The sequence below is a fragment of the Exserohilum turcica genome (assembly GCF_000359705.1).
Source record: "Exserohilum turcica Et28A unplaced genomic scaffold SETTUscaffold_10, whole genome shotgun sequence".
NCBI classification, from domain to species: domain Eukaryota; kingdom Fungi; phylum Ascomycota; class Dothideomycetes; order Pleosporales; family Pleosporaceae; genus Exserohilum; species Exserohilum turcicum.
In genome coordinates, this window is record NW_007359915.1 from 1,364,587 (window position 1) to 1,381,008 (window position 16,422).

The 16,422-nt window shown below is 51.1% G+C and overlaps 4 protein-coding genes across 4 annotated transcripts; 3 read left to right on the forward strand and 1 right to left on the reverse strand.

Moving 5' to 3' along the window:
* Window positions 1–328: 328 nt before the first annotated feature.
* SETTUDRAFT_102110 (uncharacterized protein) lies at window positions 329–1,246 on the forward strand (the record flags this gene model as incomplete). The annotated part of the gene is made up of 3 exons (XM_008023483.1): window positions 329–784; window positions 932–1,099; window positions 1,151–1,246. 3 exons carry the CDS (start codon window positions 329–331, stop codon window positions 1,244–1,246), a joined length of 720 nt encoding a protein of 239 aa, XP_008021674.1.
* Window positions 1,247–1,646: 400 nt separating this feature from the next.
* On the reverse strand, window positions 1,647–4,494 carry SETTUDRAFT_158480 (uncharacterized protein; the record flags this gene model as incomplete). Its single annotated transcript, XM_008023484.1, has 2 exons — window positions 1,647–2,977; window positions 3,135–4,494. The coding sequence occupies 2 exons, from the start codon at window positions 4,492–4,494 to the stop codon at window positions 1,647–1,649; spliced, it is 2,691 nt and encodes an 896-aa protein (XP_008021675.1).
* A 355-nt stretch (window positions 4,495–4,849) lies between these two features.
* Window positions 4,850–6,532, forward strand: SETTUDRAFT_45214 (uncharacterized protein; the record flags this gene model as incomplete). Its single annotated transcript, XM_008023161.1, has 3 exons — window positions 4,850–4,858; window positions 4,909–5,019; window positions 5,073–6,532. The coding sequence occupies 3 exons, from the start codon at window positions 4,850–4,852 to the stop codon at window positions 6,033–6,035; spliced, it is 1,083 nt and encodes a 360-aa protein (XP_008021352.1). The 3' UTR covers window positions 6,036–6,532.
* A 2,967-nt stretch (window positions 6,533–9,499) lies between these two features.
* Window positions 9,500–16,213, forward strand: SETTUDRAFT_158482 (uncharacterized protein; the record flags this gene model as incomplete). The annotated part of the gene is made up of 2 exons (XM_008023485.1): window positions 9,500–16,115; window positions 16,164–16,213. 2 exons carry the CDS (start codon window positions 9,500–9,502, stop codon window positions 16,211–16,213), a joined length of 6,666 nt encoding a protein of 2,221 aa, XP_008021676.1.
* Between the last annotated feature and the right edge of the window lie 209 nt (window positions 16,214–16,422).

Here is a 16,422-nt window from a genome sequence, read left to right on the forward strand (position 1 = left end):
TCACGCGCATGACGCACGGCAAGTGTACTTAGCTTCTGAAAATCAATGGTGGTAAATACGCTGTAGGTGCTTTTATGCGGATTTTAGCGAAAAAATTCAATAGATCCAAAATAAAACATGCGCTTCCTACGCACGACTTGAGGAGTCCCCGCGGTTTTGGTCCATGTTCCTGTTGTCGCGCAGGCACGTGAGGCGCCAAGGACACTAGCGCGCACCACCTCGCTTACAGGTTCGAAAACAACAATTTGGAAATCTCGAAGTTGGACTCTCACGACGACACCCTACTAACGTTGCAGCTTCCGCACGCCGTCGAGACGCCGCAGTCAAGATGAAGCTCAACATCTCCTACCCCAACAATGGCACCCAGAAACTGATCGAGATTGACGATGAGCGCAAGCTCCGCGTCTTCATGGACCGCCGCATGGGTCACGAAGTCCCTGGCGACAGCGTCGGCGACGAGTTCAAGGGCTACATCTTCCGCATCACCGGTGGTAACGACAAGCAAGGTTTCCCGATGAAGCAGGGTGTCATGCACCCTACCCGTGTCCGACTCCTGCTCGCTGACGGCCACTCCTGCTACCGCCCCCGCCGCACTGGTGAGCGCAAGAGGAAGTCTGTTCGTGGCTGCATTGTCGCCATGGACCTTTCCGTCCTGGCTCTCAGCATCGTCAAGAAGGGCGACGAGGACATTCCCGGCCTGACCGACATTGTCCACCCCAAGCGCCTCGGTCCCAAGCGTGCCACCAAGATCCGCCGCTTCTTCGGTCTCAGCAAGGAAGATGATGTGAGTTTTCTCATAGCTTCTTCGCCAATCCTGCTTCGCCCAGCGGATTGAGTCTCGCTCTATCCTGCGACAAGCAGCGCATTGAGTCTGAGCAAGAAGTGAGCCTAGAATGTAGCAAGGTTTGACCACTAACAATTGCCCGTGTAGGTCCGCAAGTTCGTCATCCGCCGTGAGGTCCAGCCCAAGAAGGAGGGTGCCAAGCCCTACACCAAGGCCCCCAGGATCCAGCGTCTGGTTACTCCTCAGCGCCTCCAGCACAAGCGCCACAGGATCGCACTCAAGCGCCGCCGTGCGGAGGCTTCCAAGGACGCTGCCGTACGTACACCCTACATCCATCTACACAAGCATGGACTGACCATATTGCAGAACGAGTACGCTCAGATCCTTTCCAAGCGCATGAGCGAGGCCAAGGCCGCCCACGACGAGGCCCGCAAGAGGAGGGCGTCTTCCATGAAGCACTAGGGGATGGTCATGATTTCATGATTGGGTCGTGGAATGTTTACATTGGCGTCGGCACGAAAATAAGGGTGTGGGCTCCTGTATCTGAATGAAAACTCCGGACATTCAAGGGGATAGGCGCTTTTCATACCACTGGCTGTTTAAGGCAGTTGTCTGAATACACAATTGCATCACTTCACGACCGTCCGCAACGCTTCCTCCATTTTACCCTGTTGCCTCGTCTTTTGATTGTGACAGATGAGCATTGGCTCTTTTCAATGCCATTGTTCCCATCACCATGGAATTCCTATAGGATCTTCCTACTTCGCGTCGCCAGGCTTCAAGCGAATGAGCAGAATTTTGATTGCTTCTAGCCGCTCTCACTCACAAAACTAGCAAGCTGTGGTCCACTTACCCCACTATCTCATCTTATTACTGTGCCCTGCCTTTCAATGCCCCCAGCGTATGGGCCCTCTAGGATATCACTCCCGCCCAGTAATCCCATCGTCCCGTTACCCAACAGATCGCCAGATGGCACACCACTTCGACGGTCAGACCATATCTCATGGAAACGTATCGCCATATCACTAGCCGCAACCACGATACACCCTTCTTCAACACCTCTTCTCGCTCTCCCATCATCAGCGTCATTATCTGGTCTTGCGCCACTCGTAGGACCGCCTGGGTATGCTATTGCGCACAAAGCCCGGCTCTCATCATACCACGGTACGGCAACGACCTGCTCGCAGCTTGGCCACGCAAACACAGCGATACGGTAAGGATGTTCGGGCTGCGCAAAGCCAAAAGTTGCTGCTATCTCGCGCCGTGTCTGCGACCAAACGAGGCTGGTGACTTGGGCTGCGCAGTCAATGATTGCGAGGCAAGTGCCAGAGCGCGTATGGTAGAAGCGGACACATCGGTCGTTTGAACCGCCGCCAATCGCAATCAGTCCACGTTGCCAGGGACAAAAGGCCATTGCCTTGACAGCCGCATTCAGTGTCCATGTGTGTTTTGCTGCCGACTGGTTGAGGTGCAGGACTGGATTGCTGCGATTCGTCACCGTATAGATTGACTCCCCGTTAGGTCCACGGACATCGAGAACAGTGGCTGCGTCTGCGCTGGGTGGGCTTGGCCGAAGGACTTCCCTTGTTTCAAAGAGATTGCACTTGTTGTCGTTGCCGCCGCTTGCAAAGAGCTGGCCATCCGGAGACCATGTGAGGCCGCAGATTTGCTGGCTGTGAATCGTCAGACGAGCGAGAAGCGTCATAGCCCCGTGCCAGCCAAACAGCGCACTTTGGGTTTCTGAAGGCCATTCTACGGTGTAAAAGTAGATGTGTCCCACTTCGTCCCCGATGAGCAACTCTTCCGTCGGTACCATCATCGCTCGGTCACGAAGTGAGGGCCGCTGCACAACAGTCGGCCTCCAGGATACACATGAGACTGGCTTGGGCTGTGTAACATCAAAGCGAGGTTCTGAGTCAAAGGGACTCCAAAGTGAGATGCGTCCGTCTGCTCGACCTACAGCCAGGATTGCTTGACCGCCTGCTTGCGACGAAAAGCCTAGAGACGTAATGTGCCGGTTTTCAGGACTGCTGTCTGGTGGTGTCGCATTGAGCGATTCTGGAGTATTGACACCACTGCGCTCTGACCAGATATGCACAAAGTTCCCCAGGCCGACGGCAAGACATTTGGCTGTGTAAGAGTATGCGAGTAGCGTGCAATAGTAATCATCACGAAGCTCAGGTGCGTCAAGAACTGTGGGTTGAGTTAGCTTCGACAGATTTTGATGTCCATTGAAACATATCTGAATGGTAGGATTGGTACAGCTCTTCGCTTCTGTGGCGACTGACGCTGTGCTTCATTGTGTCAGCCTGGGAATGACCAAAATCCAACAACAAACAATGAGACAAACGTGAGCTGAACCCGTCTCTGATCCATGCACTGTCTCGCCATACATGCTTGGTCTGTCGTGCTGTGCAGGAATCTAAAGAGCTCCGAGAACCAGGCAAAGCTGAATGTTGGAATACGCGATCACTTTGGTCAATGTCCAGTGCAAGTGCAAGGCGCTGTGCGTATGCCTCTAGCTCAGCTTCAGGATCCGCCCGATTGAGGAACGCAGACTTGTACAGTGGCGCATTTGTTCCACTACCGAGCATCCTACCTCTTCCAGTGGAGACGGCTACCACTGTATCGCTTACTGCAGAAGGCCCTCCGACGTTCCAGACCGCGCCAGCACTGACCTGGCGAACGGCCAGGGGAACCGAACCTCGTCGGACATGGACATTTCTCCTGTTGGCGCTAGCCCTTCCTGAAATCATAGAATGTGCCTCTCGGAGCCCGCGCAATTCTTCATTCATTCGACCGCTCCGACGTAGTCGACGACTGAAGGCGTCTATGTTTGTATGAGTACCTTGAGTAGCCGCCTGGTCCTTCTTTCGGCGTTCTGCAGGACTGTTGAGTTCAAAGCTTTCTCGGGCGACGGCAGGTGGTCGACGGTAGGCAATGAAGCGATCCGGTGTACCTGTTTGACTATAATGCGGTGATGAAAGCAGGCTGTCTCGGACCATAGATTGGCTGGACCGTAAGGGAGAACCGGCACATCGTAAAGACAATCGGCGCAATTTATTCAGTGGCACACTCTTCTCCGAATCCTGATCAATACAAGTCGAGCTGGGTAGGTTTAGGTCGTCCTGAGTGATATGTGCCTGACCAGGTCTCGGTGGCGGAGATGGTGTACAGCGGATATTGTCGACTAAGCTGTCTGAAGAAATGCGGTCACTGCCCCTTCGCTCGTTTGAAGGTGACGTGCCTCGAGCTGGACTTAAAATGTGGGTTCTGTTTGAGCGAAGTACCTCTTCACTATATATAGAGTGTGTATCTGGCACAGGTGGAGAATGAGTGTATGCGATAGCGAAAGAAGGAGAGACACGTGAAGGTGGATCAGTTGCAGTAAGTCGCTTTGATCCGACAAATGGATTATCATCTGACAGCACTGATAGAGAACCGCAATTAGTTGGACTGAGGGCTGGAATGGAGAGTGACTCGAGACAAGAAGTGAACTTGGACTTCCTAGGGGAAGATGGCTGGGCCAGATGAATGTTGCGAGTGGCACTGTTAATGTCCCGGAAGAAGAGACAGCTGCGACTTTTGCGAGGCGACTCAGGTGTTCTTGGTGACGGCCAGTCTTCGGTGCTGACAGTCTTCGTCGGTGATAGCGGTGGTGTGAGGTAGCCAGGGTTTAATGAAGATACGTCATCACCAGCGTCGTTCATGTTGAGCAGCTTGGATCAAGATGAGTGAACTGAAGAGTTGGCGTGGCTAACCTCAGCGCATGTAGGGCTGCCGGAAGGAGAGTAGGCGACAGACTGGATGTACCGACACTTTCGCTGTTGGGTTAGTAATGATAATAATGCTGGGACTTGTGAGGATGTCGAGAGGTAGGTGTAGGTTGGACAAGTGTGTTGGAGCTTTGACAGTGGTAATTTCCGCGAGTAGTGGCGTGGGGGTAGGAGGCCCACGCGCGCAAGTGAGTGTGAGTAAGTAGTGGGGCAACATCCCACCCGAGGCTCCAACTCGGGGGAACTGCGAACTTGCGCGTTGCTCCAGCGCTCGAACCTCTCCCCGGCAATGGCAAGCGTAAGTAGACATGTCACTAGCCTGCTAGAATACGAATCTAATAGGCACAGCACGGTGTATCACGCGGTACGGGCCCTGTCGTGCGCTCGGAGGAGGCTCGACAGAAGGAGCTTGAGCAGATCGCACATTACAAAGAACTAGTAGATTTGGTCAACACAAAGGTGCTTGATGGCGCCTGGCAATGCCTGGAGAAAGCTAACGCTGGACTCTTCAGATCTCCGAAAAGCAATATACAATCGAAGTGCTTGGCCTGGTTACAAAGCTGCTGAACGAGAACCCCGAATACTACACAATATGGAACCACCGCAGACGCGTCATCATGTCCCTGGTGGCCGCAGACACACCCGCAAAATCTCCACATGATCTGTTGGAGGATGATTTACACCTCACGTTTGTGTTGCTGCGAAAGTTTCCCAAGTGCTACTGGATATGGAACCATCGCAACTGGCTTTTGCGCCAGGGGGAGACCTTGATGGGTGCAGAAGCAGCGCATAAGCTCTGGTTGGGAGAGTTACAACTCATAAATAAGATGCTGCATGCAGACAGTCGAAATTTCCATGCCTGGAGCTATAGACGTATTGCAGTATCCGAAATCGAGCGCTTAGTGGCATCCCCTGAGACTAAAACGACTGAGGAAACTCCCAAGAGCCTCTCTGAGTCCGAGTTTGAATATACCACAAAGATGATCAAGACCAATCTCTCCAACTTTTCTGCTTGGCACAATCGCAGCCAGCTCATACCCAAGATCCTCCACGAGCGCAACGCAGACTCCAAGGCGCGCCGCGCTTTCCTTGATTCAGAACTATCTTTGATATGCGAGGCCATCAACACTGACCCATTCGATCAATCCATATGGTTTTACCACCAGTACCTTCTCTCCGTCATATCTCCCTCTTGTCCACCGAATCGGCTGGTTGTTCAAGACCTGACTGATGGCGAGCGGCAAAAGTACTACGATAACGAGATGGGGTATATACGAGAGATTTTGGAGGACGAGGTGGATTGCAAATGGATATATGAGGCGCTCCTCGGGCTCGCAGAGGTGTATTTGGAGGTCGACGCTGATACAAAGTCGTTCACAACAAAGGACATGAGGTCATGGCTAGACGAGCTGAAGCGGTTGGATCCGTTGCGGCGGGGACGGTGGGATGATTTACAGGGAAGGCTTAGTCTCTGAGTGCCGCTGGTCCATGAAAGGTGAGAATCATCAGGGTTTGCCCTTTGTTTCTTCGTTGCTGTTCTTCAGGGGTAGTGCCTCCTTCTTCGGATCCCTTTTCCAAGCCCACAATCCCAGCATGTTCGACCAGGAGTTGTCAGGTGATGCGGAGGCAATAGCTTCTTCCTGCTTAGCTTGAACTTGGCGTTGAGTTGCAGATACCGCCGTGCTGGTTGTCGCAGGTGTAGGGTTGGCACTGCTCGCAGCAGCAGCAGCGGCAGCTAATTCTCTGATACGAGCGCATGTAAGTGGACGTGTGAGAGTGCGTTCAGAGACTGTGCGTACTGTTGGTACTCGTCATTCATCCGTGCTAGCCGTTGTTTCTTGAACTCTCCATCGAAAGTAGCCACTCCAATTGATACACCAACTATCGTTGCCAAAGCAATAGGGAGGATGCGTCCGGCCATTTTTTGTTAGCTGCTTGTTCAATGGAGCTGTTCTGTCAAGGCGGAGTTCTGTGACCGAAGCATTCCCGCGGGGAAAAGTTTGGCGTTCTTATCTCAGCTAGCTTCGACAGCGACCAAGAGCTATTCTGTTATTGGTAGAGACGCTTATGGACTTAAGCCTAAAAAAGAATCGCCTCGCTTCTAATACCTGGATGAGTTTAATTTCACCCTGATGTTTGATTTCATTCTGAGTAAAATACTGTGATAGGGATTATTAGTAGTAGCAACACACTACTGCTTCTGATTTCGAGCTAGATCTTACTTCTCATTTTGTTCAAAGTTTTGTTCCAGATTTTATAGGACAACGGATAGGAACTGGGAGTAATAGTAATCGCGCCACACACTGGCCTACGGTTGGCGTGTGGCGTGTGGTGCGGATAGCATATAACAAGTTAGACTCATTCCTTGTTTATTACTGTCTAGTACGGAGGTGACTGTCAAAAGTTCTTGCTGACAGGGGTGCATTGATTACCGCCGAAAATAGGGCCGAAGCTATGTAGATCGGTCCCGCCGCCCCTCTTTGTACTCATTGCCACCTTCAAGTTTAATGATTTCTTGAATATGAAACGGAATACGCTCTATCCAAGCTTGAATTTGGTGTTGAGGTAGCTCATCCCAGTACTGTTGCCATACTTTTGTCCCTTCCGCCCGACTTTTTGGTGCGCCTCTTCGTGTTGTTTTTCTTTTGAGCCATGGCCAGGCTGCTTCAATAGCGTTGAGATCAGGTGAATTGCCTGGCCATGGGAGCTGCTCCACCTCAGCGTTTCGGTATATAGTTCTTTGAGCGTGGTGGGTATGCGAAGGTGCCCTATCTTCTTAAACAAAGACACGTGGTCTCTCTTTTTGGCACTCCTTTGCGAAGGGAATTAGCTTTGGGATAAGAACTTGAGTCTAGTAACGCCACCAATCAATGCCACCACGACTGCTCTCACGAGCTAGCTTACCCGTCTCTTTTACCCATCTCCATTGTGGAACTCTGCCAGGCTTGTTACGTAATCCAAGCCTCTTTATGCCTGTTGTAAGCTCCCACGCCTCTCTCATGAGAGGCTCTAGAGCCTTATTCAACTCTTCAATCTGGAGAGCGGCGTCTCTCTTCTCCTGCGCAGTCTCAGGCCTCCAGACATGGCAAGGACCTTTGTAGTCGTACGTGAAGCAGCCCCAGAACATAAATTCAGAGTAGCCCTTCCACCGCTCTCAGATAACACTTTTGGTAAAGACTTCATCCAGGCGTCGCCACACACGATAGCCACCGCGACGGTGGTTGAGAACAACAGAAGTCTCATCTGACCAAATAACGTTCTTCCAATCTTCAAGTGTCCAATCTTTATAGGCAAGACACCACTCAAGTCTTTCCTGTCTCATCTTCGTCGTCAACCCAGGCTTCCTCGTCGGCTTCGTCTTGTTGTAACCGGCTGCTCGAAGGACTCTCCATACGGTGGACGACGAGACGTTGTAGCCGTGAACACTAAGATCACCAGCAATATCAGCGCAGCTCTTCTCTCTCCCATACCTATCGCGGCGTACGTTCTTAAGAGTAGCGTCGTGTATTTCTTCTTGTTTACGAGGGCGGCCTGCGCGCGGGGCATCTTCAAGGTACTGCGGAAGGATCTTAATTAGGCGTGCGTTAGGCTCAAAGCCTCGCTAGCAGGCTCTACCATAAATTAAGTCAATCGTACGCGGCGATATGCCTATCATTTCTGCAATTTCGCGTGTAGATTTGCCACCAAAAGGTGACTTCAATGCAACAATAAAAGAGCGGGTCAATATATCCGTATTTAGAGCCATAGTAGATCAAAAACACTCAAAAAAATAAGTATACAAGCTATCGCCAGCTTCAAAAAATTAGTGTGGGCGCCAAGAATAGTCGGGCCGATAGGCTGGCGGCTTAGCGTGGCGCTAGCAAGAACTTTTGACAGTCACCTCCGTATAATCTCGGTCTTCCTTCGCACCGTATAGGCTATGACCTGATATTGTATAGGGGTAGGTGTGCACACCACTCTAATCTTCGTCAGCACTAGGCTATAGAGCCGAAATAGGTGTCAGGGTAAAGTGTGATAGACCACCGCCCTTCACGCCGAGGCTTTGCCTTAATATGAATTACTGGATCATACGGTGAATGCGAGGGTTGGCCAAGCGAGACGATCTGCATCTCTGATAGTCCTGTGCACTACCTTGTAGTACACGGATAGCGTATTCACTCGTACGCCTAGCTCCGTTAGCCTGTTCATCACGTAAAATTAGATCATGCTCAATCGCATCTCGAGCTAGCACTTCATTCAAATGCCGCAAAAAAGCGAAACAATGTATATAAAAGAGGCTGCAAGTTCACTCGTTCCTGAGTACATTTGTTGCCAACAGTTGTTAGACTCTACTTCTATATCATCATCCGCGCAAAGGCTATTCGCAAGCAAGCTACAAATTCTTATCAAAAATGAAGTTCTCAACTATTCTACTAGCACTCAGTGCCGCTGCTACCGCCACTGCCTATGGCTCTGTATGTCACACAATCCTATACCCTTCCCTAATCCTACAATTGTGCTAACATGAGGACAATAGATGGGAGACTGCCTTAAAATCGGACAGTGCCCCAAAGGATGTCAATGCACTTTAGGGAGTGTAGCGGGGCCCTGTGCTGCGTATGGCTGCATACCATGATGCGTAACCAATATGAGGCGATGAATGCTGTTTGAATGCGGCGGCGGGTGCTATGTACTTGGAAACAATATACAAAATGAATCAAATATTTTTGAACTAGCCATAACTATATTACTATCAATACTTGTAAAGATGGCTAGCGTTGGGAGCGTAGCTACGAGTACATTTGTATAGCTTGACTAATGCTCAAGCCTAAGCCTGCAAACATGACGTTCTTCCGCCCGCTAAGTAGACAAACGCGCTAGGCAAGGCACGGGACGACGCGCCATGTCTTCCATCTACCCACCCACATCGAATCGCAGCACGATATGCAGGCGAGCCCAAATGTCCAAATGGCGACAGAAAGGATTTGTCCAGGACTCGGATGAAGAGGAGGATGAGTCTCAGCTTGAGAGCCAGGGCTCTATTCCTAACAATGGCTTAAGTGGACGCGTCGAGCGCGTCGGAGATGACGTTGAGCAGGTGCAAAAAGTCGATGCATCCTATGGAGAAACTGTCGACGCTGCCGCGGATCTTGAAAGGTCAATATTAAAGGAGACGAATACAATAACGCCGACGAAACGCACCTCGCCCCGACGTCCTACACCTTCTCCATTTACGCCCACGTCGACGCATACCCCCAGACCGCAGCCATCAGAGAGTCCAGACCCGCTTCAAGCCTCTGCAACCCCCAAAACTCGGCGAATTATTCAACGTCCATCATCTCACCCGCGTTCCGAATCGCCAACTCAACTACACAATAACGTTGCGGAGCCATCACAGGGTGCTCGGAACTCGGACATACCACGAGAACCAACGTCCGCAAGCCATACCAAAGAATCCACAAACCATTCTCATGTTCTAAACGAGTTTGGAATTGTGCCCTTGTCGGACGGTTCTGAAGATGACGAGCTTTCAGACCCACCTACGGACCTGGAGTCGCCACCGCCAACCTTTCCCATACCTCATAGACGGACGACAGTCCAGGTTCTCATACCCTCCTCGACTGCTTTACAGCGGCAAATTGTGGATGAAAGGGCAAGACGCGACTTCCGCCAACGAAAACCGATTCAGTTGCATCCCTATGCATTGGAGGGTGAAATGTATCGCAGGGAAGTCCAAAGCAGAGGTCTCAAACCTGTACGCAGGGAAAGGTCGCATTCGCCTCAAAGCCGTCGGAGACAGCAAAATGATGAATCGCAAGAGCAAGAATTTAATCCCGACGAGGAACCCACAAGCAGCCCCCCAGATGTTGAGATAAATGTGTCTACTCCCACCGTTTCACGATTGAAGACGGTGGGACAGGGTACAGATTCAATCCGTCGACCTACTTCCGAACCTACTAGACGCCTTCCGTCTACACAGCTCCGCCACCCTCACGCAGCAAAACGGAGAAAGCTCAATATCTCATCGACACAGGGCGCTGAGCCACCAACAAGCATATTCGAAAACCCCAGTATGCCGCGCGACTTGTGGTCTATACCTCCAAATTCTCCTCCCTATTCAAGTAGTCCACCACGGAACGGGAACGCTTCAGTTCGCCATGCAGGTATATTGCGTGCGACAACGCCAGCTCCCAACTTGCCAACCCCCTCTACCTCGTCAGTCATGCAAGAGGACCCTAATTCTTTATTGGATTCAGACTCCGATGCTGCACCGCGCAGTGTGCAAAGACCTAGTAGCGGGCTTCGGCGGCCAGTAAGAGTGGTCCTAACGGACAGCTCATCGTCTGCAGCCGATTCTACCAGTGAAGCAGAGCAGAGTGATAATGAGTTGAAACATGTAGGCAGAAAGATCAAGGGTGTTTTGCCCGCTTCTTGGCTACGATTCGATCGGCAAACTCAAGAGCGACGGAGAGCACAGCAGAGAGAGCGAGAAAGAGTGCGTGCAAATATAGCCTTATCCCCCGAACCTACTGCACCTGTGCGCGGAGTCGCTCAACGGATCACGAAACCTCCAGGTCGACCTCGACCGTCCTCACTTTCTAATACTTCATTGAGGGACCCCGTCGTCATATCCGATGGGTCCGAAGACGAATTAAGGGCCCCTGTCTCACGCCCTATGCAGAGTGCGCAGGACTCTGTAGCTAATGCTTCGACGTTAGCTAAGATGTTCGACAATCGTTACGCTGATGACGACAACTTGTCGGACATGGAGCACGACGTCTTGCATCTACCTACACTCGGAGGGACTGGCCGGAAGAGACAGAGTAAGCTGACCGACGCCTTTGGGAAAGCAAAGAAGGCAAAGTCGTCTGATGGCCTGGCAAGGACCTTGGGTTATGGAAAGCGATCTTCTGGTGGCCAGCCCGGAAAGAAGAAGCGTGCCCATTCTCGGATAATGCGCCGACCTTCACCACCAGCAATGAGCGTCGTTGATGTTGTTCACTCGCCATCTGAACGAAGCGCCAATGTACCACAGTTCCTCAGAGTAGCTAGGCGACAGGCACTTCGAAGGCCTGATCTTGCCCGTCAAAGCCTGCATGACAAGCAAATACGACTACACAATGCCGAGGATACCAAGGATGCCAACATCACTCTTCAGCAGTGGCAACAAGGCGCTTTGAAGCCAAACCCAGGTGTTACTTCACATGAACGAAAGCATGGACACGCTTTGGTTGACAAGAACGACAATCAGCAGAATGCAGAGCAGCAGTCTGTCAATGATGTGAGATCTGCCAACGATCTTGATGGACAATCAGAAGCCATGACAGAGGTTTCGCGTTCACGGAAAAGTGGAAATATGCCTCCTGGCCTTCACATCTTCCAACGCTCTTCTACCAAAGAGACGAGACCTAGACGACAAGGAAAGAAAACTTTGCAAACTAGCAGCCATCGCGGACGTCAAGGAATGGAGAGGCCGTTGCCTTTTAGAACTGCACAGCTAGAAGGCGACGAGAATGACTTTGGCCGTGACCATAGGAAGATTGCATTTGAGAAAGGTTTACTATATGTCGACCAGCAGTTCAACAAGCAATTGCCCAATGAGCACCGTCTTTTCAATCCGCAATTGGCTCGTTACCTTGCAGATGATAGTCCTGAACAAACAATACTTCCCTCTGTAACTGATGCTGCGGAACCTGCGGCAGAAGCACCAAGCGAATCTATATCTACAGCCAAGAGACGCCTTAAACGGAAGGTTCGAGCGCAAAGAATCGACGTGGATGCACGAGAGTTTCGTCAACCGAGCGAGCCAGCTGTACAAGAAGTACTGAGGACGATCGATGTCGTTCAAGAACAAGAACCTAACCCGGAGCAGGGCCTTCCTGTGCTTCATGGTCTGGGCCCATATGGTACCCGATATCCCATCACTTTCGACATATACTCGTTGGCATCTGAGACATACTTCCACTCATCTACCTTGATCGGATCTGATGAATTCAGCCGAGCTCTTAGCATCGGGGAGCCAGAGGGTCGCGATCTTGACGAAGCTGCTGGATATTCTGTCATTACCCATGGGAACAAGTCCTTCCGATGCGGTCCATGGAATGATGAGACATTCTCGAATTTGCATGATTTGGTTGGGGATGTGTCAGCATTCATGGTAACCCAACCTTCCAGTCCGAATACGTCAACGGCAAACCACGACAGTGGCATGCATCCAGCTCGGTTAGTGCGGTCACTTATCACCTACATATCCGATCATCTTAGCTTCCTGGATCCTATTGATCGAAAAGATTACGTGGTCAAAGCAGCGCGATTATGCCAAACCTTGTTTGATGGCGCATCAGCAATTGATGTTACTGGTGGCCATGGGATGGGTTATGCTGGATGTGCCATGCACACTATGACATACCTACTAGTTCTCAGCCTCCAAGTAAACCACATCGCCCAGCATCCGACTGTAGACGAAGGCAGTCGCTTCGAAACCCTGACGCTAGTAAAGAATGTCTCAAAGGCCATTGTCTCTCGCTTGGTACAACAAGGTATCCCGAGCTTGGGATACTTTCTTGAGCAGAACCAACGACACTCTATTCGCGAGAAGGGCGTGCAAGACAGTGAAATCTTCGTGGAGAGTACGGTTGTCTGCATGCACGTTTTAGAGAGGTTAAACATGCGGTCATGTGGCTTTTGGGACCTTGTCAGCCAAGAGCTCAGCTCCAAAGTCTCTAGTGCCACGCATCTTTCTACTTTCGAAACAACGTGGGCTACACTCTTTACCTTCCTCCCGTTTAGCGAAATTGATGTTTCTGGTATCCCGCTAAGGAGTCGAAGAGAGACTTTCCAAAACGACAATTGGGCGTGTATTCGAGACGCTCTCCGGCAATTGTTTGAGCTGTACCCGAGTACGTACAGGAAGCATAGTGCATCACTTAACGACTACGTCCGGGCCAGCCTTGTGCGATGTCACAGGCTTGTGACACATTGGCATTGGAGACGTCCGGAGTTGATGCTCAACGCAGCTCTTGACTTCTTCGGTAAGAACGGTCTCAAGGGTCTTCGACGCGAGACAAACAATGGGTCTGTTCCCTTTCTGGATAATCTCGCCATAGACCCGCCATTGACAGTCGAACCGAATGAGTATTCATTCCACATAGCGCTAAAGTGCCTTGCGTTGGGCCTTCGGGGTATGAAAAATGATTATCCCGAAAAGAAGATACGCAGCTTTGTCTTTCGGTGTTTGCCCAACCATGGTCGGGCATATCCGAAAGATCAGCCCCTTGATGAAGAGAGTCTGGCGGCACTGCGCAATCACCATGACTTGTTATCCACCCTTTATTGGGGCGCACCGCCAGCTTGTCGACCGAAGCTAGATCACGTGCGTGATCTTGTTAATCACGAGAGCTCTCATCGGGAGGCTTGCAGACTGAGCGTTCGTGCCTGGGCCAACCTTGCTACTTTCCAACTATCCACCGAAGAGCCTTACACATCTGCAAAGCCATTCGCAATCTGGCATAAGGATATCATGCATCAGACGCTGAGGCAGTACAAACTCGCAAAAACTGAAGCCGACGACTTTCTCAAGTCAGGTGTTACCGACAATGCCACAGACATCTCAGCAGTCATGGTTCGTCAAACAATGGAGAGAAACCAGGAACAGGTGATTGCAACTCTGCGAGATTGCATTTCGGGCATGAGCAAGATCATTCAATATGCAAAGAAGCAGTCGTGTCTGAGGGATTTCCTGATCGACTCTGAAATCATGCATCTACTCGAACTTCCTCACCTGGAAGATCATCGTCTCATCAAGGTCATACACGATACACTCAAAGTCCTGCAAGACTATGCGAGATTACAGAAAACGCAATCGAGCAAGGAGGTAAGCCAACAGACCAGCGAGGATAGCCAAGATTATGGTGACTTCCCGGACATGGACGATCTAGACGACATGGATCTAGATGTCCCAGGGAAACAAGCTCAACAGTCTGGTCTCGACTTCATCCAGACACCACTCTGGCATCTGCTTTCGAATGCATTCGGTGCGGAAACTGCACCAGACGACATTCTGCTTAAGGACTGCGTCGATACCTGGGTTTGCATTGCTGAGGGTCAGGTGGCATCGGGTGCGCGAGCTTGGTCTTACTACCTTGACTCTTTTAGCCAACTATCGTGGAAACAACTACGGCAAACGGAGCAGACGCGCAAATTTGGTCCCTACTTCATGGCTGCTCTCATCGACTGCGACGCGACTGCCTACAGAGAACATCGAAACGAGTTCCTCCAATCTCTGATGGTATGTCTGGTGGAGCGAGAGTCCATGCTCAGGTTCCAGCATCGACTACTGCATGCTATCGCAAAAGCAGATGAGTACCACCCACTCATGCAAAACTTACCCTTCTTCCGCGATCTGGAAACTGGTGCATGGGACATCAACCCAGACTCCCTTCGCACGCGGCGCCTGGCACTGATTTCGAGCCTCTTGTCCAACATGCGAGACAGTGTCCATGCAGCCAGCCGTGACGAGCCTGCGCGTACCTCTGAAACGAAGAGACTATATGCTTCCATGCTCAGAGACTTCATGGCCTCTATGAAGTACAACTACCAGCAGCTTAGCCAGGGGACGACAGTCACTGGTGCATACGTCGAGTTTGTTCAGAAGATAGTCCAGTTCCTGAAGCAGTATACCAGCGATATACTGCCAGTGCTATCTTTTTTCACAGACTCGGTTGCCTTCCCGCTCCCTGCAGGAGATCCAACTTACGTTGTCGCCCGCCTGTGCGGATACGCACCAAAATTGTCTGAGTCTGGAACAGCAAAGCAGCTGTCGGTCTTTATGCAAACTGTAGCGCAGCAGGCTGCTGCCGACAACCAGCAAGCCTATTTGGTGAATCAGCTCACCACTGCGCTCTCCACTGATGAAGCGCCCACAGCTGACAGGATGGCCCTGCGAGCTGTACTACTGCAAGTCGTCTTCCCAGCATACCTTGAAGAAACATTTTCATCCCTGACTGCATTTGTTATCGCTCGACCAATGCTACAAGCACTACCATCCATCCTCGACACGACGCTCTTCGATCTACGCGTCACGCACACAGACAATCTGTGCTCAATCACCAGCTGCATCGTATCGATATCGCACGCCTTCATCCGCGGCACAGAACAACTCAAAGATAACCACCACCTCCTCCAGCATCCACACGTACTCTCTGCGCTCAACTATATGCTCCAAGCAATGACGTCTATCCTCGCACCATTGGAGTACATATGCAGCCGCACACTGCCCACTACCGACGCTCCTCCACTCGTCACATACGTCGACCAACTCATGACATACATCACCGCATTACTACACAACACCACACCGGACACCATACCCTCATACCCGTCCGACGCTCATGCCGCGCCCCCAGACAACCAGCATGCCAGCCTCCTTGCCTTTTGTCGCCGCGGCCTAGAAGAAGGCCTGAAAACCAACTGGAGCGAAAGTGCAGGAACACTGTGGTTCGGGCTTGGACATGCCCGCCGCGAAGTTTTTCTTGATATCAGCAGCGTGGAGGAAGAGAGGCACAGATTTGAACTGGGTGTGCAGCGTTTCCGCAAGGTTCTTGATGACGTGTATGAATGTGAAGAGCATTATGGTGGTCATGAGACACATGAGGGGTATGATGTTGTTGTTTAATTGTTGTCGAAGAAAAGTAGCGTTCGCAGAATGCATATTCGCATTGTTTTAAAGCAATACATTTGGTAGATAGATGTATGAATGTGTAACGTCGAGTTGCTGTCTTCTCCCATATACAGGGGCTTGTTGCCTTGTTCGGGATGTCAATACTAACGACTGCCGCTATTTCCCCAGCAATGTTGGCACAAATATCATCACCATAAGCAGTT